Genomic DNA, 24280 nt, shown 5'->3' on the forward strand with positions numbered 1-24280 from the left:
TTTTTTTTGGTGTAAAATCACTGTAGAACATGTAGAACATCATGCAAATACTGTCAAGTTTGAAAGGGTGTGTTTTTATTTTGAGTGATTTTTTAAAAATCCCTATTGATAGTTTTACTCAGTAAATACTCAGATTGCCTGCTTTGTTGCTCACTGAAGGTGTACCCAACTAAATACTCCTTTCTGAATCAGTATGCTTTGCTACCCTGTTCTGAATAAGCAGTTTAGAATGGATGAACAAAAATATTAACAAAGTTTTAAATAGAAGCATCAAGAAAAAATATTTGTGTAGTACAGCAACCCTTTATCCTTAAACATGTGAAAACAATTCAGGGACCTGCATAACCGTATAAAAATAGTACATGCAGTTTCTCCTACACTTTAAGAGTGACTGATCTTTGGAAAAATTACACTTTCATAAACAAGAAGGCATGCTCTTAGGTTCCAATGCTCCGTCCAGACAGTGTTTACAATGAAGAAAGTAGAAGGTGGCCACCAGAGTTACACTTAGGGTAAGTAAGCCAGGCAAAGCGACCAGAAGATGAACAACACAGAGACAGCACCTGACGCTGATGTCATATCAGCACCTGACGCTGATGTCATATCAGCACCTGACGCTGATGTCATATTTCTCATTTATCAACCATATTAGAATTTACAAATAATGATTTGCATTAATTTATTTTTATTGTATTATTTAATTATAACTATGATTATTTTGGATAATGTATAAAATCAGTAATACAAAATATTGCGAATGAGACCAAATAAGAATTACCATTATAAATATTTAAATTATTTTGAAAGCCTTGAAATGAGAAGTATTATAGGAATCATGGTCCATGGTACATCGAATCTCTCTTGTCTAGGGGGACCTTTCTATCAAACATCAGTCAGTATGATTTTACTGCAGCTGTATAACAGGCCTTCTGTTGAATAATTTAGCAGATGCTTCTAGCTGTTAATGTAATAGAGCAAAGGATTAATTATGATTTGGGTTTGGGGATAAAACGATGCATTGATTTATTGTCAGATAAAATTTAAACAATTAAAAAAAGAAAAATTAGAAAAACTGTAGATAATGAACATCACTTGATAACACACATCACATCACAGAAACAAATGCAATTCCAACCCATCATTTGGTTTTGTGTTTCAAGAACAAACGACCTCTAAACACACAGAAAGGCTGTTTTGAGTTGGCACAGCACTGTTCTGGTAATACTAGTATAAGTGAGTCATGGAAAAGCACTTCCTCAGAGGAAAGTTCTGTATGAGAGTCCTTAAAGAAAGTGACACCTCAGCAATCACATCTGTCAAAAAGGCAAAACTGAGAATAACCGAGGTAGAAAGACATTGGTGGTGTAATTTGGCAATTTAAAGGCTGGTGTACTGTAAACTCTACTGAAAACTTGTGTAAACTGGACATACTGTGAAAGTTTGCAGTCCATTCAATTTGTCATCTTTTTCATGTTCTGAATCTGTTTAAGGGGAATCCTAGGTGAATTTTAAGAAAAAAAAACCTATAAATTATGTGATGAATTATATTGTGATAATTATCAATATCAACCGATATTTTTAAAATTGTGATAAAATATTTTGCCATATTGCCCAGCCCTGTACACATGGATTCTACACCCATGTTGTCTTTAACAAAACTATGAAGTCCCAGACTTGAGACAGTACCGTAAACCATAAGCACACCACATCAGATATTTGGTCTTATTTGACATATTTGGACACATTTTTATTTCAGGACACCACAGGAGAGCACTGTGACTTAAGGGCTGGACAGAAGGTTCTGGAAAGAAACGTGCTGGACAACTTTGCAGATGGTGGGGAAACAAAAACCAGGACACTGTACTAAAAGACAAAAACCAAACAAACAGATTATAAAACGAAAACTTAAACAGTGACATGAGACAGAGCATTCGGGAGCATGCAGTCTAACGTTCCAAGACTAGCAACACTGAGCCCACTGCAAAGACAGCATTGTGGAAAAAATGCAGGAAAAAAACGTTGCATTTTGATAAAATCAAGCCTGAACTTTCACATTAAGCACAAAGAGTAACAAGATAGATGGATTCAATCATCACAACAATCAATATGGGAAGACTGGACAGAAGACAGGAAGTTCTGGAGGAATGCTGTCTGTATTGTAGTTAGAGTTGTGGGTCTTGAGTACCATCTAAAGTCCACATATTTCGGGTCTTGATTTGAACACTTGTGACTCAAAAAGTCCTCTAGGGTCCTTTTGAGTTCACAGCGTATGTCTGCAACCATTATGCAGCTTTAGTCCCCCCCCAAATTCTTATATTATCTTCAATGAACTTTCTGCAGCACCCACTCCTGCCCTTCATCACGTCTGCCAAGTCAGCAATTATCCCATGTACATACATAAACTATAAGGAGTTTTTTGTGCAAGACATCAGGTTTAAAAAGACAGCATAAATCGCAAAAGCATCGATAACAGATAGCTGGTGCAATTTCCTGTTTCAATCAGCATTTGGAAAAGAAACAAAGTTAACTACATAGGTTGATGTGACCCCATCATCATGAGACTCCATTGTGCAAGTTTAAGGCGTGAAATGTTCAGAGCGCTTGTATTTCTGTAAAGCATTATGTCGTTCTGCTGTGGCGAGTCACAGTCGTAATAGATAACATGTTACATAGTTCTGTATGCACTTTAGCTACATTGCATGTTTCATAAATTTAAATAAAAACAAGCCTTTTAAAGTATCATTGTATTGTTTTATGCAGGGTTTACAGCTACCCATTCATTTTTTTAATTGTTTCACATATCAGCTAGTAACATATTTCTGTACTAAAATGATACCCTGTTATTGGAATTATGACCTTAATAGGATGTTTATTATCTATCTGGTAGATGGCATCCTGTAAGTAACAAGTTGTAAGTAACAAGTTGTAAGTAACAAGTTGTAAGTAACAAGTTGTAAGTAACAATTGAAATCACAAAAAAATCTGTTGCTTAAACCAATTTGGTCACGAAAGAGTGTAAACTGTGACACAGAAAAAACTCGGTAGTAACTATTACCTGGTCAATAAACGACTGTATCCAATACCTTTCAAAGAAAATAACCATGTTAACGAGAAAACGCTGAAAGGACATGTGAGGGTCATGTAGGCCGTCCCCTCAGTCTGTACGCTGTGCCCTTCTATCGTCCTACAGGTCATAAAAATCAATGTGGGCACCAGACTGGTACCCATCCTCCAGCAGCAGCTTCACCAGCTTGGCCACAGACTCTCCGCAGGTCAGCAGCTTGCCTTCAGCATGCAGGGCACTCAGCGTCTTCCTCAGCTCTGGGTCTCGTGTAGTGGATCGAGCCTGTACCTGCATCTCTGTGTCGAGAGGACCTGTGAGGCAGGGAACGGGAAAGTCTACTCAGAAATAAACATATATATATATAATATAGTATATCATGATATTATTATTACTATTATTATATCGAATAATCAACTAAAGATATTCAATATCATTCAAACGCCATTGCACACATCATTGCACCAATCTAAGTATGACACTGTCCTAGGTGCAGTAGACCACAGGAACTTTTATGACATCCCATTCTAAATCCATAGGCATCGATATGGAGTTGCCCCCCCCCCCCCCTTGCAGCTATAACAGCTGCCACTCTTCTGGGAAGGCTTTCCATAAGATTTTAGAGTGCATCTGTGGGAATTTTTGCCCATTCATCCAGAAGAGCGTTTGTGAGGTCAGACAGTTCAGTTGGGTGAATTCTAGCTCAGCCCAAAGATGGGATTGAGGTCAGGTCTCTGTGTGGGTCAGCCATGTTCTTCCATATCAAACTCAACCATGTCTTTATGAACCTTGCTTTGTGAACTGGAGCACAGTCACGCTATAACAGGAGAGGGCCTTCCCCAAACTGTCCCACAAATTGAAGTATAGAATGATCCAAAATGTATTGTTATGTATTATAGTCGTAAAGGGGGGACGAACTCCATATTGATGCCTATGGATTTAGAATGGGATGTCATGAAAGTTCCTGTGGGTTTAACGGCAAGGTGTCTCAACAATTTTGGTCATATAGTGTATGTCTATCTGCCAGCTTGCCTGTCTGCATGTCTGTCTGTATGTCTGCCTCTTCGCCTGTCTGCCTGCCAGCTTGCCTGTCTGTCTGTCTGCCTGCTCACCTGTCCATCTGTCTGCCTGTCTGAATGTCTGCCAGCTTGCCTATCAAGTGTACCTGGGGCGTAGCTGAGCACACGAAGGTCCGGCTCTTCCTTGGCTAGCACCTGGAACATCATGTTGCGGGCTGCCTTGCCAGTGCAGTACAGGACCCAGGAGGGGAAAGGCTGCAGGGCACACAGCGAGCTGACATTGACCACGCAGCGCCGCAGCCCGGGCCGCTGTGGGAAAGCCCCCAGCAGCCCCGCAGTCAGGCTGAGGGCAGAGCTCACATTTAAAGAGAAGTAGGAGTCCACTTCCCTAGGGTCTGTGAAGCTAGTGGCCAGCCGGGACACATCACCCAGAGAAGCTGCATTACAGGGAGGAAGGGGAATACGTCATCACAAACAAATCACGCCATGCCCGCACATCGTTTAAATAGCAGATGATTTTGCGCCCACTTTCCACTCCTAAATGTGGTGTTTTTTAAATGAGGTGTGTCCAGGTGCATTGTCGGCGCGTTGCTATTTTAAGGCAACAAAATGACGTTGTGCTTTTGAGTTGACCAAACAAAACCACGTCTAAAGTCAGCGACGCATTGTTAAACAGTATTGAAGCGACGCGTTTTAGATTAGGTACGTAGGTATGCTCTGGAAGTGCAATGGTTTTTATTGTTTATTTTATTTAAATGCATTTTATTACAGAGTTCACGTAAGGAACAACTATAATAATCGGTTCTTAGTCATTTAAATGAGTTCGCCTCTTTAGTCTGTATTTTCCTGCTTTCTAAGATTGTGTATTGCAGTACCTAATGTTGTGCTCGTTTTATTCGTGACTTAGTCCAGAATCACAGGTAGAAAACAGGTTTTTGTGAAAATGAAAAAAATGGATAAAAATGGACATTGCGATGAGGGGTATGCTACAAAATCGGTAACAATTCAATACTGCAGAAATTCACTATATACCAAAATATGAACAGGATAAATAGGTGGTATTGGTGAAACTCACCCGCATTGTTGATCAGTAATAGATGCTCTATATCTGCAGAAGGCGTCTCTCTGGCTGCCCTCACCGTTTCCTCAATCCCTTCTTTCTCTCTTAAATCAGCTACCACACAACGTATGGCCAGCCCAGCCCGATCTGTTTCCGAGCTCGCAAGATCTGCCCGAAGCTCATTCAGCTTATCCCTGGATCGGGCTACCAAGAGAAGTACGGAATTTGGTTTGAGCAAACTGTATACTTGTATAGCAAGAGTCCGACCAAAACCTTTTGAAGCGCCGGTAATGATACACAGAGCTCGACCTAAGTCCCTGGAGACTGGAGCAGTCATGCCTGAAATAAAATCTGTATTATAGCAACAACAGTTGGTAGTGTGTACTACACTGAAGTTTTGATTTCAGAAATACCCCAGGGGACCACCTCCTAAAATAAATATATTACGCTTCACAATGTTACTAATCCTCTTTTTTCACTTCCTTCCTGCTCCCATATCCAAAGACACGTGACGACCCGATGTTTCATTTTCGGATTTCCAAGGAAATTATTCCGGACAACAGTTGGCAGACTAAGATTACACACCGTTTTACTCATTCGTTTGCAGAATGTGATATTTTTTACTTTTGTAAACGTCTATTAAAACATGCATTTTATTGTTAATATTCCCGAGTCAAGTGTTTCTACTGCAGTCCTTTTATTTAGTACTCTTATTCAGTGTGGCGATTGTTGCCATCATACACCCGATCGTGCAACTCCGTCGAACTCACTTTCCCATAATGCACTGCCAACTGAAATTACGGTAGCTCGGGAAGCTCAAAGTAGTTTTTTAACCATTATGTATATCTACAATTTATAATTGCTAAGGCATGAAACATAGTTTCATATAGTTTGACCAACTTTCACTAGAAAAGGCCTACGCAGTAAAATCACAGTGAAAACGGGAAAAGACATACAAAAAAAACAAACATAGAAAAGCACTTCAGGAATTTCAGAAAGTCCAAGTGGAAAAGTTTTAAACAACTTTCTCTTTATAAATTTCAAGGCCAAAAGAAATACTGTAGTTCCCCATGAAAGGCTGCAAATGATGGCCTTTTTATGTACCTTGCTTTATAGATAAAAAAAGTCAATAGCTTGTAAACAACCTGCTTCATATTTCTTGACCAATTCTGCTTTACCAATGTTGTGTATTTTCCTATTCTTTATGTAATTAAGGTGAAGTTAATTAATGGCTTTAACAGCTGTTTTGGGGATTGCCATGCAACATGTAGGATAGATCAACCTGGAGATACCGAATATTCCATTTTTGTCAAAAAACATGATCAAATATAGATAAATCCCTATGTGAGTACAATGTGACCAAACATTTATATGCAATTTGTCTTTGTTTACCTTATTCCAAATATTAAACCTTTCTCACAAAGCAGTATCTTTTGTAATTTGAATATCCAAATATACTACAGACTTTATTAGTATTTTGTGAGCTATCCTGAGGCAGCATTCTTTAACTGCCAATATTTCACACTTGTTAATGTTTAACATTAAACAAGAAGAATTTGTGAAAATGGTGATATCAATGATCGTTGGGATTTGGTTGATGTTTTTTTTATATATAAATATTACGGTGTCATGAGCCACCAAATTGATGACAAACTGTCCATAAAACAGTTTCTCGAAATCTGAATTTTTAATAAGGATTGATAGCATCTCAATATTGAAAATCAGGGGGAAGACTGAGCAACCTTGCTTAATATCTCTAGCTGAAAAACTTGGGGAGGAACCATGAGTTAATATAACAGCACTATTTGTATCTTCACACAATAGTTTAATTACATCAATAAATATCTTCCCAAACCCAAACCATTCCAGAATTTTAAACATGAAATAGTACTGAATAATATCAAATGCTTTGCAGAAATCTAAAACCAAGATCATCTTCTATTAAATAATTATATCCAATAGATGAAGTACAAGAATACTTTTTGTAGTTGTTTGTAGTCATTATTTAATAGCTTTTCTGGCCTCAGATTATCCAACTGTCTGAAATCCTTACTAGGTTTAGCTGTCAGAATAATAGGTCCCTGTTTCATTGTATGTGGAAGGGCCTGGGCATCTCTTAAGTAATGGAACTTCGAGTGAATTCCAGAAATGTCTGTAGAAATTACTAGTTAAACCATCTGATCCGGGAGATTTATCTACAGACAGACAATTCATTGCCTTCTCTAATTCCCATCAGAATCAGTATTAATATCAGCCTTGCAATACATCTGTCTTGGAAAACCATTTTTCGGTAATCTGGAAAAAAAGAGTCAACTTCCGTAGTGTCACGTTCGGGGACCGGCGAGCCGGGAAGCAAACGAGAACAAGCCAGGACTGACGGGCAAACGGGGTTTATTCTGAGGCTGACGGACAGACGAAGCACAGTACATGACAATACAATGCCCGATCTCGCAGACATGGGGAGACGCGGACTGATATACACAAAACTTGATAAATGGAACAGGCAACAGGTGAGAACCATCAGGGCTGAACACGAGGTAATGAGGGGGGCGTGGCACACATCGGGATCGTACGGAGCGGGATATGACAGAACCCCCCCCCAAAGGCGCGCACACCGGGCGCGCCAGAGGAGAGGCGACGGACGAGACGAACCGGGAAAACAGGACCTGGAAAACAAAACAGAACATCAACCAAAACCAGGGAACAGAACGGAGACACAGAACAAGAACAGGGACGAGACGAAAGACAAGAGACGACACAGAACAGGGAAGGCGGACAGACAAACCAGGAAGGGAGACACAGAAGGAGAGACAGGCGGAACAAAAGGGCCAGGAGTGAACGGAGGAGACAGAGAGGGACGAGGAGCAGAGACAGGCGGGACCAACGGAAAGGGAGGAGGAACAAGGGGAGCACGAGGGAGCCCAGGCGGGCGACAGGCAGCAGCCGGAGGGGCCGCAGGGGAGAGGGAGGAGGGAGCAGGAGGGGACCACCCAGGGGCCAAGGGAACGGGACGAGGGAGTGACAGAGGGGACACGGAGGGAGCAGGAGGGAACCCCAGTGAAGGCGGGCAGGAGGGGGAAGCCGCGGCAGGCGGAGGCGCAGCCGGAGCCGGCGAAGGCGCCGTCCGACGCACAGCCGGAGCAGGGGGGCCCGGAGGCGACCGACATGGAGCCGGAGGAGGGACCGAGGACCGGCACCGAGGATCCAGGGGAGGACCCGACGGCGACCGCCGACCCCGAGCCGGAGGACCCGCAGGCGGCCCCGGAGCCCCAGCCAAGGCGAGCGAGGGCGAGCCAGGGGGCAGGGCGGGCGGGAACCGGGCCCCACGCCTATGGCCCCGTCCCTTTCGGGACACTGACAGGCGGGGTCCTAAGGGGCGTCGGCTTTGCCGGGGTAAGGGTGAGGGAGTCAAGGCCTTCACAGAGGCAACAGGCAGGGCAGTCAGAGCCGCGGGCGTGGCCGCAGGCGGGACAGTCAGAGCCGTTGGCGTGGCCGCAGGCGGGGCAGCCGGAGCGGCGGCCTCAGGCGGGGCCGCGGGCAGAGCGGCGGCCTCAGGCGGGGCCGCGGGCAGAGCGGCGGCCTCAGGCGGGGCCGCGGGCAGAGCGGCGGCCTCAGGCGGGGCCGCGGGCAGAGCGGCGGCCTCAGGCGGGGCCGCGGGCAGAGCGGCGGCCTCAGGCGGGGCAGCCGGAGCGGCGGCCTCAGGCGGGGCCGCGGGCGGAGCCGGCTGGACAGGCGAGCAGGGCTGGGCCGGCTGGACAGGCGAGCAGGGCTGGCCGGACAGGACAGGCGAGACGGGCAAGTCAGGTACGTGACCCGCAGGGGGTGCTGCAGGCAGAGCAGGGACCGCTGTAGGCTCCTCGGGCATACGGTCAGCAGGGGGCGCCTCAGCGGGCGCCACCAGCACGCGACCAGCAGGAAGTGCCGCAGCGGGCGTACGGTCAGCAGGGGGCGCCTCGGCGGGCGCCGCCAGCACGCGACCAGCAGGGGGCGCTGCAGGCAGAGCAGGGGCCACTGCAGGCGCCTCGGCGGGCGCCACCAGCACGCGGCCAACAGGGGGCGCCTCGGCGGGCGCCGCCAGCACGTGGCCAACAGGGGGCGCAACCGCGGCCGCCTCAGGCAGTGTAGGCGCCGGCAGGACAGGCAAGACGGGCAGTTCAGGTGCCGGCAGGACAGGCAGTTCAGGTGCCGGCAGGACAGGCAGTTCAGGTGCCGGCAGGACAGGCGAGACAGGCAGTTCCAATGCCGGCAGGACGGGCGCCGCCATCCCGTGGTCAGCAGGGGGCGTCTTGGCGGGCGTCGCCACCCCGCGGCCAGCAGGGGGCGCCTCGGTGGGCGCCGCCAGCACGCGGCCAGCAGGGGGCGCCTCGGCGGGCGCCACCAGCACGCGGCCAGCAGGGGGCGCCTCGGCGGGCGCAGCCTCCACGCGACCAGCCACCGGGACTGCAGGCAACGCAGGCAGGACAGGCGGGTCAGATGGGACAGGCGGGTCCGGCAGGACAGGCGAGACAGGCGGGTCAGGCAGGACAGGCAGGACAGGCGGTGCCGCGGGCAGAGCGGCGGCAGCTGCAGCCGGCAGCGCAGCCGCGGGCAGACCGGCTCTAGAGACCCGGGGAATGGCGTCTCTCACCGGGCTGATCCCTTTGCCGTGCAGGCGTTCCGGCCGGTACGGATACGCCTCCCGCGGTGGCGGCAGCTCACCCGGGACGCCGAGCAGGCGGGTAGCGGCGAAGTCATCCCAGGGCAGCTGTGAGCCCTCATGCTCCCTGGCTAACTCCCAGGCGGGGAGCAGAGTGCAAGCCCCCAGGAAGAGAGACGGAGCCTCCTCCTGCTGCACTCTGTCTCTGTATTTCCGCCGCTTCTTGCCGCTTGTAGCAGAAAGCGGAGCCACCGCGAACACGTCGTCCAGGCTCCGGGCGACGCGTTCGTCTCTCCGCCGCGTGAGCCGCTCACTCAGACGGCGCATGAGTTTGCGTGCCCGCTCGAGCGGGTACTGCTGTCCAGGCGGGCGCTCTTCTGTGAGGAGGTCCGCGCCCCGGGTGGCCAGCTCCAGGGCTACAGGATCCTCCAGTACTTGCGGTTGGGAGCGCCAATACACGAAGTCTTGCAGGAGACCGAGCCGGTGGTGCTCGGTCTCCCGCGTCGTGTTGCTACGGAGATCCGGCATTCTGTCACGTTCGGGGACCGGCGAGCCGGGAAGCAAACGAGAACAAGCCAGGACTGACGGGCAAACGGGGTTTATTCTGAGGCTGACGGACAGACGAAGCACAGTACATGACAATACAATGCCCGATCTCGCAGACATGGGGAGACGCGGACTGATATACACAAAACTTGATAAATGGAACAGGCAACAGGTGAGAACCATCAGGGCTGAACACGAGGTAATGAGGGGGGCGTGGCACACATCGGGATCGTACGGAGCGGGATATGACACGTAGGGGAATTAGAGGAGGAGTGATTTCAGTTTGAAGACTCGCCTTTCAAACCAGCCTTGAGCACCTGGACAACAACAAGAGAAACACCTTCTGCCAGGATGTTATCCATCGTCTTCAGCTCAGCCTTCAGTACCACGGTACCAGGCTAGGTGGTAGGCAAACTCAGGGGGCTGGCCTCAGCAAATCCATGAGCACTTGGGTCCTAGGCATCCCCAGGGTTGAAGGTGAAAAAATGTGTTTTTAAAAATGGGTATCTGAGCAGGAATTTGCAATTGAGAACATTAAAGGAACGCACAGTTAGCCTGGTATGAAGACAATTCACTTCCCATGTAAGACTCACAGAAAGCTCATTGGGGTGTCCGGCCACTTAGATTTTCTGAATGATAAAATCCCCTGGTGATGGTAGTAGTAGTAGTGGTAGTAGTAGTAGTAGTAGTAGTGGTAGTAGAAGTGGTAGACGTAGTAGTAGTAGAGCTTTATTGTCATCTCCACCATATAAATGAAAGCACACAGTGAGACGAAATAACACCCTCCAAGACCAAAGGTGCGACGTACAACACAACAGGACAACAGCACACTCAGAGATCGACAATGAGGATAATTGGGGGCCGGGGAGGGGGGGAAATAAATAATATCTGTACATACATCTCTGAATATACATATACCTAAAAAATAAAATAAAACTATCTAAAAAGACTTTTAGGAGGGGGGGGCACATCAGAGAGGCCGTGACAATACAATATATGTTATACAAGACTGTGGTAAGCGCATTTTTATTTCTGGGCCTATTCCACTGCTTGGCCGGGGCGACGGCCATTTTAGCCGCTTCCTGAATCTTAATACATGGCTCAACTCTGCCTGTGCTGCTTATAATGCTGTTTTTATTGACAATTTTAATTTGTTTTGGAATCGTCCCTCCTTTTATTTTAAAGATGGCGTCCATCCTAGTAGGCTGGGTGGACGTATCTTAAGGAATAACATATTCTACAACGTTCTCAATGCGCAGGCAACATGACTGGCTACAACTGCTCATTCTAATAGAATAGTGTGCCCCATGAGCAGGAACTTGTAGGACATCAGACAGACATCTGATCTTTTTTTATATTCCCTGGCAGCCTTGAAGCACTTTGTGACAACAGCCTGGCTCAGGGAGGTGTTGAAGATCTCAGTCAGTCAGCTGGTCAGCACAGGCTCTGAGCACTCGACCAGGTTTGTTGTCAAGTTTAGCAGCTTTGCGTGGGTTGACCCTGGTGAGAGTCTTTTCATGCTGGCTGCAGACAGGGACAGCACCTGGTTGTCGGGCGGGAGGATGGTCTTCTGTACTGGCTCGGTGTTCCGGGCCTCAAATCTGGCGTAGAAGGTGTTGAGTGCATCTGGTGGGTGTCACACACGTGCGGCGGGGTCCTGTAGTCTGGATGGCTTGGATGCCCTGCGTAACTCTCCAACAGGAGTAGTGGTTATTAATTTTACGCTTTGCCAACTTGATGCCTCAGGACAGGTTGGTTCTGCTCTGAGCGCCACGTTGTCATTCAGCAGCTTATGAACCTCTGCTGATGGTTTAACCCTGACAAGGACATCCAGTGACTGAGTTGATCTGAGTAAGTGAAAAATTGACATTGCACTGGTTTTTGAATTAATTTAATGAAACGTACAAGATGAAATTAAACAGTAAAAGAGTTCACATTCACATCACCCACGTCATTTTAATTTTTAATAATCTCAAAATATACACACATGAATACAATCTGCATATTTCATGAATACAATCCATATTTCATAACCACTTTTATCCCAGGAAGGGCACAATTATATATATATATATATATATATATATATATATATATATATATATATATATATATATATATATATATATACAATTACAAAATGAAGAATAATAGTAAACGTAAAAACAAACACACACACTGGTAAAAGGTTACAGGTTATTATTTGCTTGGTTTTTCTCATTCTAGCTGAGTAAAATACATCAATGATTTAAAAGTCCAGAATTATTCCCGTTAACACATTCATCTGTAATTACCCATTGTTTCAGTACGAGAGGGGGATATAAGGCTCTCGATGGAACAAACAGACACGCTTAGGTCTGCTCAAAAATATTTAATTAAAAGTGATACAAAGTTATGAAATATAATAAGAAATAATAAGTAATTCCCCAATAATGATTACAAAATTATGGAATATAATAAGGCAAAATTATGAAATGCCATAAACATTGATAAGTAGTTCAAAGCGATACAAAATTAGGAAATATCATAAGCATTGTAAGTAGTCCCCCTAATGATTAAAATGCATCAGCAGTTGCAAAGCTATTCGCACATGAACATGCCATCATCACCCACCTTCACACTCGGACGTGCAGTCATCACCCACCTTCACACACGGACGTGCAGTCATCACCCACCTTCACACACGGACGTGCCGTCATCACCCACCTTCACACACGGACGTGCAGTCATCACCCACCTTCACACACGGACGTGCAGTCATCACCCACCTTCACACACGGACGTGCCGTCATCACCCACCTTCACACACGGACGTGCAGTCATCACCCACCTTCACACACGGACGTGCCGTCATCACCCACCTTCACACACGGACGTGCAGTCATCACCCACCTTCACACACGGACGTGCAGTCATCACCCACCTTCACACACGGACGTGCAGTCATCACCCACCTTCACACACGGACGTGCAGTCATCACCCACCTTCACACACGGACGTGCAGTCATCACCCACCTTCACACACGGACGTGCAGTCATCACCCACCTTCACACACGGACGTGCAGTCATCACCCACCTTCACACACGGACGTGCCGTCATCACCCACCTTCACACACGGACGTGCCGTCATCACCCACCTTCACACACTGACGTGCAGTCATCACCCACCTTCACACACGGACGTGCCATCATCACCCACCTTCACACACGGACGTGCCGTCATCACCCACCTTCACACACTGACGTGCAGTCATCACCCACCTTCACACACGGACGTGCAGTCATCACCCACCTTCACTCTTAAACTGGGGAGCCCTTTCAGTCCTGGCAGGAGATCAACACGTGAGTCCCGAGAAAGTGCCGGGCGATGCGCGCTCTATCCCACGGCTGAGCTCCAGTCAGCACTGAGATCTCCCCCTTCCTTTATACTACATTAAGGCTCAGGCTCACCCCCCATCCCCCCCCCCCCCCCCCCCCCCCCCACGGCAATGCGCTCTCAGCTCTCCAATCCTCTGGAGTGAAACGGCCTGCAGCAGCAAACCTAAGCAACAGTTTTCTTTTAATTTCTAGAAAAACAAGGCTAGCATCCTTGAGTGATGCTCTTTCTTCCCCAAAACAAAGATAAGTGTCTCAGGACGAGATAAGCGTCCCTTCCCCTAGAGAAAGACAAGATAGGTGTTCTAGCTTTCTATGAGAAACAAGTTATTTCTGAGAAACAAGTTATATAAGTGATCGATGAAAAATATGTTTGCGCAATTCGACCAAGGCACAATAATATTATGGGTGAATCATGGACGACGTATTTGAATCTCAGGATGATTAGTCCATACATGATTAGAATCAATCCATACCTGAATCACCTGGCATGCATGTCTGCTAGGTGCAGTTGGAGATGCTCCAAACTGTGAGTATTGGAGTCAGACAATCACAACTTCCAAAATCATTACAGTAACAGGAGGACAGTGAAGATATTTCTTTAATTCTATGCTACATGGACGACGTGGCCATCTGCGAGGGGGGGGGGGGCACCTGAAAGTTTGTCTCAATACACCCATACAGGTATCTTAATTGGGAAAAGCATGATCATCACTGAATTCTCATTTCCCGGTCTTTACTATAAATCAGTATGCAAAAAAATCTTTTGTAAAATAATTTTCATTTTACAAAAGAAACAATCCATCCTTTTTCTGTTACCACTTATCCTATTCAGGGTTGCAGGGGGGTCTGGAGCCCGTAGGCACAAGGCAGGGAACAACCCAGGATGGGATGCCAACCCATCACAGGGCACCAACCCATCACAGGGCACAGTCACACACCAGTCACACCTATGGGCAATTTGGTAACTCTAATTAACCTTAGTATGTTTGTAGACTGTGGAGAGAAACCAGAGCACCCGGTGGAAACCCCACAGTGACACAGGGAGAACATGCAAACTCCACACGCAGGACCCTGGTGGAAAATCAAACCCTGGTCCCAGTGGTGTGAGGCAGCAGTGCTAACCACTGCACCACTGTTTAACTTGCTGTCAGTACTGAAAGTGTGTTGCAGTACAGACCTTGGTTTGAACTGTGCACCGATCCTCGGCACTGCCCGCTTTTGTCTTTATAATTCCAGATGGCACAGTTTACTGATTTGCTGGGATAAAATGAGGCCCATAAAATTTCCCCCTGGCTGCATTGACTGCACTGAACAGCCTGTTAACCCAGTCAGCACAGCTTGGCTGTACCGCCATATAGATAGATCCCAGGATAAAGGGGCTCAGTGAACGTGGTCTGGACCCTATGCAGGAGGGTCATGTTGTTGTCAGAGGCGTTGTAGAAGGACAGAATCCCTGCCCTGGCATCCAGGTACACCCCTATCTTGGAGGATAAGCATCCATATAGCTGTATTGTCTCATTATTGTGGCAGAATGAGTAATTATATGAGTAATAACCACCCGGATTGTATTTGAAACACCAGGACTTGTCATTTTGTCCATACATGCTGTCATTACTGCCTTCTTGCCTGCCGATCCCTTTGTATGCGAGGGCTATACCGAACTGCTGCCCACTCCACTCAACCTCCCAATAGCAGCACCCAGTCAGACCCTCTGTACACAGCACTTGGCCATTTGAGTTAAACCTCTCTGGGTGATCAGCATATGGCTGCATGCATCCCTCCCATGTCACCACTCTGTTGAACTCAGACAGACGGAGGTTTCTGTTCGCCGTGTTGGGGTCCAGAGTGAGCCGACAGGAATCTGGGGATGGGGGACATATTATAGTGAAGTTTGCATCTTATTCGCTTCTTACATTAAACAAGAGTGTAAACGTTATTGGTATGTTTTAATACTTCTGTATTATTTTAATCTTCTATAAATATTTTTCATGTTTAAGTCTGTCAGAGCATGTATACATTACATTGTGGGAAACAAATGTCTGCAAAATGTGATAACCTGCTATTTTGATATTGTAACGACATTTTTTTAGTTCCTACTGTATATTGCTATAACAATATAAATGTTCTAATGAAGCATAAACCCCATGCTTTTGGTGAATCTTACCACCTAGATTTCTAAATACTGTAACTGTATTGAAAAATAACAATGCTGTAATTTGTACATATGACACTGCTCTCTTTGCTCCGACTGAATTTGGAAGCAGAAGAAACTTAAACTGTGTTTAGATTTGAAAGACACTAGTATACACTATACAATATATACAGGTACGCACATAACATATGCAGATATGCATGCGCAACAAAAATCATAAATTCGTAACATCATTTGTGTGACAATGCCGTCTTTGCGTACCTGACAATCAGTTCAACACCTCATATCATGTCTACATGTATTTCTTTACAAATTGTCCAAAAAACAACAGACATTAAGCAGCTATTCTGTCATTTTGCCAAATGTCCCCCAGAATGTTTTTTTGACGTAAAAATGCTAAAAGTCTCATATTTTATTTAGTTGCTTATGATTAAGGTTAGGGCTGGGTAGGGGTTAAGGTCATCATGTCGTCATCATTTCCCCATAAAAGTGTGTGTGTGTGTGTGTGTGTGTGAAGACACTCACATTCTAAGAATTCTGCTCTGGTCGAGGGCACTATTTCCTGCAGGACGACGTAACTAGCAACTAGAAGAACACAGAAAAATGGAGATTTGAGTTAAAGAAATTTACTTGTGGGAGATGGACTTCACTCACTGTGGAGACAACAGCACTATCCATCCATCCATTATCTGGCGCTTAAACGGGGTTGGGTTATGGGCACAGTAATCTAAGCAGGGATGCCCAGACCTCCCTCTTACAAGCCACCTCTTTCAGCTTCACCGGGGGAAACCAAGGCATTTCCAGACCAGCCAAGAGATATAATCTCCCCAGCATGTCCTGGGTCTGCCCCGGGGCCTCCTCCCAGTTGGACATGCGCGAAACACCTCCCCAGGGAGCCATCCAGGAGGCATTAGGCTACATCAGGGGTCACCAACTCCGGTCCTGGAGAGCTACTATCCAGTAAGTTTTCTATCCTACCTGGCTTCTGATGAGCCACACTAGTTCTCAGGTAAATACCAGGAGCAGGTGTGGCTCATCAGAAGCCAGGTAGGATAGAAAACTTACTGGATAGTAGCCCTCCAGGACTGGAGTTGGTGACCCCTGGTCTATATAAACATGAACAGAAATGGAAAATGTATGAATTAACCTGTCTGATGGATTTCTGCCGTTTTCTTCTCGCAAACATTCTCCAGTTCCTCCTTCAGCCCAGAAACTACATTCTTCACATTCTCATAAGAGCATTGTGGATTGATGGAGATTCTGGGTCCAAATGCACCGTCAGAAGGGCCAAGAAGACACTGAAACCTCTACAGACACAAAGTCTAATTAGACAGGTACTTCGAAACAAAAGTGTAGTGCAATTAATTTATATTTATCATTACTTTCTGGCAAATGACATTCAAGTTGAATAAGTACAAATGAAAATTTAAATCCACTTGAATACTCTGGTTTTCATTTACATTGCATTTAACATTTATTTATTTAGCAGATGCTACTGTCCAATACAATTTACCAGTGAGAAAAGCAGACATAGGACTAAATCACACATACACAAGTCATTTATATGAAGTCTAAGTCAAGTCTCAGATCAGGTCAGGTTGGGAAGCCTGTGTTGATGCACTGCATTGCCGCATCCACCACATGGCAAATGTCCTTGGGATCCCAGCTGGCCACCTGACCCCCCAGGCAGACATACGGTCCAGTCCCACCCTCTGTAAATGGTCATCCATCTGCCGCAGCCAGGTGTTACGTGGGCGTCCCCTTGGCCTGGTCCAGCTGCTTGGGTCCTCAGCAATGAGGATCCCACGAGCCGGATCACCCTCAGGGAAACGCGCCGCATGGCCATAGTGCCGTAACTGACGCTCCCTCACAATGCAGGTAATGTGGACTTCCCTAGCAACTACTTGTTCAACACAAAGTCAAACCAGTGGTACCCAAGGATTCTCTGAAGAGACACAGTAGCACCTCTTTCCAGTGACCTCATAACCCTCAATGCTCTCCCAATCCGTCTGCGGACTTCAAAGGAAGAGTCAAGATCAGTAAATCTTTCTTCACCAACAGATGCCCCACCAACTTTTTGGACCCCACAAGCCTGCCCAACACCCAGTCCATACAAGCATTATCCTGACTGCAAGTCTCCGAGGAACAGATTCAGATGTGCATAATGCTTCGATTTCTCTGTACGCCGGACATGGGCCACTAGACCACAGATGGTGTGTCACCTGCTCACAGATTCATCTAACAAATGCCTCCTTTTCTGCCCTCAGAACCCTCATAGCCATCCTCCTCCGTTCCCGATACAGACTGGAGTTGCCACCAAGTCGTCACTCTGACTCCTCTCCATAATATCCAGCGTGCCCTGCAAGATGAAACCCCTCCTTCTGGGAACACTGGCAACACCAACACAGCCCTCGGCAACTGTCAGGGTCTTATCATGGACGATGTCCCACATCACATTTGAGTCAGCAGTCACACCCAAGTCTGCAAGTTCCTCACACAAACTGTGTGCAATCTCATTTGAAACAGCCTTAGTCAAGTCTCAAGTCAACAATATCCAAGTCTAAGTTGAGTCTTTTTCAGAAATTGGAAAGCATGTCTCATAAAATAAGTCATAAAAACTAAGACTCGAGTACGACTTGAGTCTAGTCATGTGGCTCGAGTTGCTCACCTCTGGAAAAAAGCTTGTGGTCTGGGAGCAGAGACAGACAGTATCTCTGGAGCAGTTGGGGTTAATGGTCTTGCCCAGAGGCCCAACAGTGATGTGGTTACTATACCAGCCACAGGATCTGAAGCCATGACCTTTTGTGCACAGCTACCAATTCCTAACCAGCTGAGCAACACAACACCCCCCATGTTAGCTTTCATACTGTCAAAGTCATTGTTATGTTACCTGGAGGAAATGAATGTGGTCCACTGTGTGTGAAAGCTGCTCCAGCTCCAACTGTCTCCTCTTCAGTTCAGCAATCTCCTCCTCCAGTCTCTCCATGTGTTCTTGAGCCTGACTCACTGCAGCCTTCTCCTGAACTCTGATCAGCTCTGTCACCTCAGAGCGTCTTCTCTCAATGGAGCTTATCATCTCAGTGAAGATCGCTGTTGGTGACACAGAGGATAGTAAATTGAAATTGTCCCCTTTTTAGTCTCTAGAGAGCCTCGTTGTACAAAATCGATGTGAGCCAACAGGATGCATATAAACAACACAGGGCTGTAGTTTGAGCCGAATTTAAGATATAATATTATAGATTATAATATTTTAACCAAAATTGTTATATGAATGGCTTGGAGTGGACATTTCATCTGTGTATTTTGTACCTAAAAAAATAGTCAAAATCAGCAGGGGTTCCCCTTGAGTGCAGAGTCCAGGGTTGTTCGCCCCTATGCCAACCCCCCCCAAACTCAAGTCCCTGGACTTAAGCCCCCCATCTGTGGACTGTGGGAGAAGAGCCTCAGGCCTGAAATTGCTCTTAGAAGCTGGCTGTCATCTTCACTCAAAGTTCATACTTACTGGGATTGAGTCCACAGCCATTTTCAGCTCCTCCAGTTCCTTCTTTCTCAACCCAATTTTCTGCTCAAATCCTTTCTGTGTTTCCACCATTTGTTTCTAAGTAAAAAAAAGTTGATGAAACAAGTTTATTTCCTTAACTGAAATAATATTCTTTAATCAAGTGCTGCCTGTGGCAGGCTCCAGGTGTTCCTTGACCTGGTTAAGTGGTTAGGGGACGGATGGATGGATGGATATTCATAAATATATTGACTGTAGTTAGCATAGACTGGGTAAAGACCCACTGACTCATATTCCCAGTGAGGGATGTAAAAAAGTTCTGAAAGTCAACCTGAAGTTTAACTTATTGTATATAATACATACACTTAGTTGCCACTTTATTAGGTACACCCCATCTATCATTACCTGATCCATACCTTATTATTGGTAATAATAAGTAATTACCAATAACTTTACTATTAACTTATTATTATTATTATCATTGATAATAATAATAATACAAAACGTTGTCCATAGGATTTTGATCAGTCAAATCGTTCCAATGCTACAGACCAAAGAATTTCTTGGGTGTGGTCTTTTTGCACTTAATGACCAGAACATTCTGTTCTCGCCAAACTTGCTATATGTAGTTGGCATGACATTCTGAAGCCACTCCCCAAATTTCGTAAAAAGTCACCCAGTAGAGGCCTATAGCTCAAAATAGCTTATAACTCAGAAATCATTCGACAAAGAAAGATGAGATTTTGAATATGCATTCATGGCCATATGTCCCAACTAATCATTCAATAAAAGTTAATCTACTTATTAAACATGGCTGACAACTGCCAATCAGATTTAAGCAGGCTGTAATTACACATGTATATGAATGAGAATCAAGAAATTTAGTGCCATGGTGTAACTTTCCCTCCAATATTCAGGCTGCAAAGAGACTCCAGTCAGCCTGAAGGTGGCACTACAGTGCTGTGTTTTACATTTTGCCCCATATTTTCTGAACTGTGGGTCATAGAAAGTAGTTACTCATCTTTGCTAATAAGATCATCAAATTCTGCCCCTTAGATCTTTAGCTAATTTGCGAAATATACTAAATGTACTTTTTTGAACTTGTCCTAGACAACTGCAACATCAAAAAGTTGTATGTAAGATTTTGATCAGGGCAACTGTTCTGATCCTATAGACCAGTTAATTTCTTGGGCGTAACCTATTTGCACTTGAGCTATTTCTCATCAACAGAACATCCAGTTCTTCACAGAATAAAAGTTCATCTGCCACAAATCATGTCAGCTAATTGTGGACAGCGAGTGGGATCAGAACAAACAAAAAAACTTAAGACAGGTAGAGCATCGAAATGGTGGTAAACCGCTCATACAGTACAACGTCTTATTGTTTAAACATCGTCAATTCTGTCAATCGTGCTTGACATGTACAGCCAGGAGGCAGATAATTTACTCCATCTACTGCTGTATGTGTATAATGACATTTAAACTCTAGTCCTCGAATATAAGATGACCCCAGTGTTTAGATGTACTTCTTTGGAAAAAACACCATCTTATATTTGGGTCAGTATGGTAAATATCAGCTGAAATTGCTGCTCTCCACTGACATATTATTGTGGTATACTTACAGATTCGGTTCACTCTGAACTTATGTATGACATTTGGCAAATTTGTTACTGCCATATTTACATCACTCCTAATCATTGAGATAAAAAAAACATATATTTCTCTAGTTCAGGCGTCTACAACTCCGGTCCTGGAGAGCTACTATCCAGTAGGTTTTCCATCATACCTGGCTTCTGATGAGCCACACCTGTTCTCAGGTAAATACCAGGAGCAGGTGTGGCTCATCAGAAGCCAAGTAGGATAGAAAACCAACCACTAACCACTAACCACTGCGCCAACGTGCCGCCCAAGTTGTTTGCCTTGTTGGCACAATCCACTGCAGTATAATGGCGGCAGCGGGTAGGGACATGTACGATCACCTCGCCGTGTAGGGGGTGCCTAATGAGACCCATAAATAGGCACTCAGAAAGAGGTGCAACTACTATGCAGAACCTTTGTTAAACAGAAAGAGAACACAAAGAATCCAAAATCTAAATACCTGACTGAATATCCCATTCTGGGGCATGGGGATCACTCACAAGCAGCCCGTTAATGTTGTGAAAAAAATATTGATGAGATTGGGTTGGATCATGAAAATATCATGAAAGAAGTGGTACAAATCAGCCCGTTGTACAATATGCTGCAAAATGTAATGTTGAGCATTCGCGGTATATACAAGGTGGAAATCGGACTGTTTGTACAGATCAGGAAGTAACACCATTTAGTACTGCGTAGGACCCACTTTGCCCAAAGAAGCACTTTAATGGTAAAATAGGTGTGTTCAGAGAAGCCTTTCTTTACAACACAATTGTACTGGGCTGATATTTTTGTACTTGTGGTCTTCCTGTAATTAGGGTGACCACCTCCAACCAGGCCAAATGTGGGACAAGTTTGTGTGGGACAATGTGGCAAATGTCACCGCGAGAGGTAACCTAAAATTTTGATATATATCTGTCTAACTGATTAAGAGACAATTTTTGGTAATGAATTTTCTCTGCAAAACTGATTTATATAACAAGTTCTCTTCCTACCTGTATTTCTGCCACTCGTGCAGAAGCTGAGACTGTATCATGGCCTCTGTGTTCATCCATCGTACAGAGATAGCAGATACACTGCTGGTCGGTACGGCAGTAGACCTCCAGGGGTTTGTCATGGTTGGAACAGACCTTTTCCTGCAGATGTCCAGTGGCATCAGTCAGCTTGTGCTTCTTAAAAGCTGGAGACTCATAGTGAGGCTGGAGGTGAGTTTCACAGTAAGAGGCCAGACACCCCAGGCAGGACTTGACAGCTTTCTGTTTTCTCCCAGTACAGACGTCACACTCCACATCTCCAGGTCCAGCATCATGGTCAGCAGGAGTAGTTGGCTGTAGTCCTGTCTTCAGTTTCTTGACTACTTCAGCCAGCATGGTGTTTCGGCCCAGAACAGGCCTGGGTGTGAAGGTCTGTCTGCACTGGGGGCAGCTGTAAACTCCAGCATGATCCTCTTTATCCCAGAAGTTCTTAATGCAGTTCATACAGTAACTGTGTCCACAGGGAATAGCCACTGGATCCTTCAGTAGATCCAGACAGATTGAACAGCTGAACTGATTCTCAGTTAGTGTGACACTGGCTTCAGCCATTTTACCCCAATAACTGATTGGATTCACTTTCGTTTTCTCTCAAAGTCGTCGATGTGTGAGAGTGGGAGGAGCTTCCTGCTTCCTGGGCTGCAGTAAGGTAAGGTAAGGTAAGGTAAGATAAGATAAGATAAGATAAGATAAGATAAGATAAGATAAGATAAGATAAGATAAGATTAGATAAGATAAGATAAGATAAGATAAGATAAGATAAACTTTATTTATCCCGAGGGAAATTATTTCGTCTTAAACATGCTCACAACAAGAGGAAATAAAGATGAGACAGTAAAGAGCTTTAAAAGTTCTTTAAGAGCTGTGTGAAGCTATTTTTTTTACTTAAATCTTTGTTCTTAGCTCTCTTATTACAATCAAATCATGCATAATGGTTCTACCTGCAGGCTTTGAAAAGGCCTTCAACCAGGAGTGCAAATGTCACTATATCTGTGTTACTCCTTAGTTTTCAAAGTGTTGCTGACATCACTGAACCCACTAAATTTAATTTTTAAACACTTGAGTAACAGGAATTTCTCTAAATGACAGCTCACTGTAAGAACAGATAAGAACAGATAGAAATATGGTGTCCAAGCTTTTACGAGATTCCGAGGTACAGGGTCTTCACTTTGACAGTTAGAAGTTCACTTATTTTTAAAGCACAAATGAAAACATTTGAAATCATTGAATTTAAAAATCTAGAAAACAGCCTAAGAAATGAACTGTACAAGTGTCTGTAATTGCTGTGACCTAAACCCTACAATGGGAGGAGTCCAGCATATATGAAGGGCAAATATGTATAATTTCATTGATAGCATCATGCTGTGAGGTGGTAATGGACGCCCTATTTTGGTGGGTTAGCCTGCTCTGTTTGTCTTATCCATCCAGTCAGACCCCAGTTGTGAAAACCTGAAATTGACGTACATGCCTTTCTCTTTTGGTAGAGTTTAACTATAGTATGTACAGCACTGGAAAAAATGTAGAGACTACTCTATATTTTGTAAATATCTGCATTTTTTAAAATATATTTTACATTTTTAAATATTTTAATATTGTAAATTTTACAAAGGCACATACCCATAAATTGAGAAATGAGTGAAACTGAAAATGTTTCTGTGGTTTCTTAATTTTTTCCAGGGCTGTACTGTATATTTCCAGTGTTTTACATTCTATATTTGATAAACTTTTATTTTCCACTAGTATAACTATACATGTAAAAGTTGCTTATAATATATTTTGACCTTAATCTCAGTTTTTATTTTAGTGTTTCTTGCTTGACCAGCAAGTTACTGTTGAGTATTCGTGTTTGTGTTGTGACTTACTCCAGTAATAATACGTTTACATTTAAATTTACATTTATGGCATTTGGCAGACGCCCTTATCCAGAAGGACTTAAATAAGTGCTTAAAAGTCTCATGAGTGAATTCTGATACTGGTTTAACAGAACCCACTTAAGAATACTATCACTCTAAAAAACTCTGTTGGCAAGAAATACATTTTTTTTAATAATTAGAGTATAATCCTGGAAGTGCTAATCCAAGTATTTCCGAAAGAGGTAGGTTTTTAGTCGTTGTTTGAAGGCACCCAATGACTCAGCTGTTTGGACATCTATGGAAGTTTAGTCCACCACATAGGTGCCAAAACAGAGGAGAGTCTAGATGCATGTCTTCCATGTGCCTTGTAGAGCCTTGAAGCGGTGCTGTGCTACATACTAACAGAAA

General features: G+C 44.8%; 2 protein-coding genes and 1 long non-coding RNA gene across 3 annotated transcripts; 1 reads left to right on the forward strand and 2 right to left on the reverse strand.

The window, feature by feature from the left end:
* Nucleotides 1-992: 992 nt before the first annotated feature.
* On the reverse strand, nt 993-5477 carry spra (sepiapterin reductase a). Its single transcript, XM_023811655.2, has 3 exons — nt 5156-5477; nt 4227-4517; nt 993-3375 (listed from the first exon to the last, which is right to left on the reverse strand). Exons 1-3 carry the CDS (start codon nt 5475-5477, stop codon nt 3185-3187), a joined length of 804 nt encoding a protein of 267 aa, XP_023667423.1. The 3' UTR covers nt 993-3184.
* On the forward strand, nt 4633-5550 carry LOC111843791 (uncharacterized). The gene is made up of 2 exons (XR_002838249.2): nt 4633-4782; nt 5255-5550. It is a non-coding gene; the product is annotated as an uncharacterized lncRNA (long non-coding RNA).
* An 8271-nt stretch (nt 5551-13821) lies between these two features.
* Nucleotides 13822-22593, reverse strand: LOC111843799 (E3 ubiquitin/ISG15 ligase TRIM25-like). Its single transcript, XM_023811676.2, has 6 exons — nt 21984-22593; nt 19354-19453; nt 18746-18945; nt 17003-17162; nt 16381-16440; nt 13822-15564 (listed from the first exon to the last, which is right to left on the reverse strand). Exons 1-6 carry the CDS (start codon nt 22569-22571, stop codon nt 15032-15034), a joined length of 1641 nt encoding a protein of 546 aa, XP_023667444.1. The 5' UTR covers nt 22572-22593; the 3' UTR covers nt 13822-15031.
* Between the last annotated feature and the right edge of the window lie 1687 nt (nt 22594-24280).

This window comes from Paramormyrops kingsleyae, chromosome 7 (genome assembly GCF_048594095.1).
Source record: "Paramormyrops kingsleyae isolate MSU_618 chromosome 7, PKINGS_0.4, whole genome shotgun sequence".
NCBI classification, from domain to species: Eukaryota; Metazoa; Chordata; class Actinopteri; order Osteoglossiformes; family Mormyridae; genus Paramormyrops; species Paramormyrops kingsleyae.

Excerpts from the sequence above, each read along its gene's own strand:
- LOC111843799 (XM_023811676.2), bottom strand. The coding sequence starts at position 22,571 with ATGGCTGAAGCCAGTGTCACACTAACTGAGAATCAGTTCAGCTGTTCA. Across the intron at positions 19,454-21,983 it reads CACGAGTGGCAGAAATACAG|AAACAAATGGTGGAAACACA; the intron begins GTAGGAAGAGAA and ends TTTTTTACTTAG. Across the intron at positions 18,946-19,353 it reads TGTGGACTCAATCCCAGTAA|CGATCTTCACTGAGATGATA; the intron begins GTATGAACTTTG and ends TGTCACCAACAG.
- spra (XM_023811655.2), bottom strand. The coding sequence starts at position 5,477 with ATGACTGCTCCAGTCTCCAGGGACTTAGGTCGAGCTCTGTGTATCATT. Across the intron at positions 4,518-5,155 it reads ATTACTGATCAACAATGCGG|CTTCTCTGGGTGATGTGTCC; the intron begins GTGAGTTTCACC and ends CCTGTAATGCAG. Across the intron at positions 3,376-4,226 it reads TGTGCTCAGCTACGCCCCAG|GTCCTCTCGACACAGAGATG; the intron begins GTACACTTGATA and ends CCTGCCTCACAG.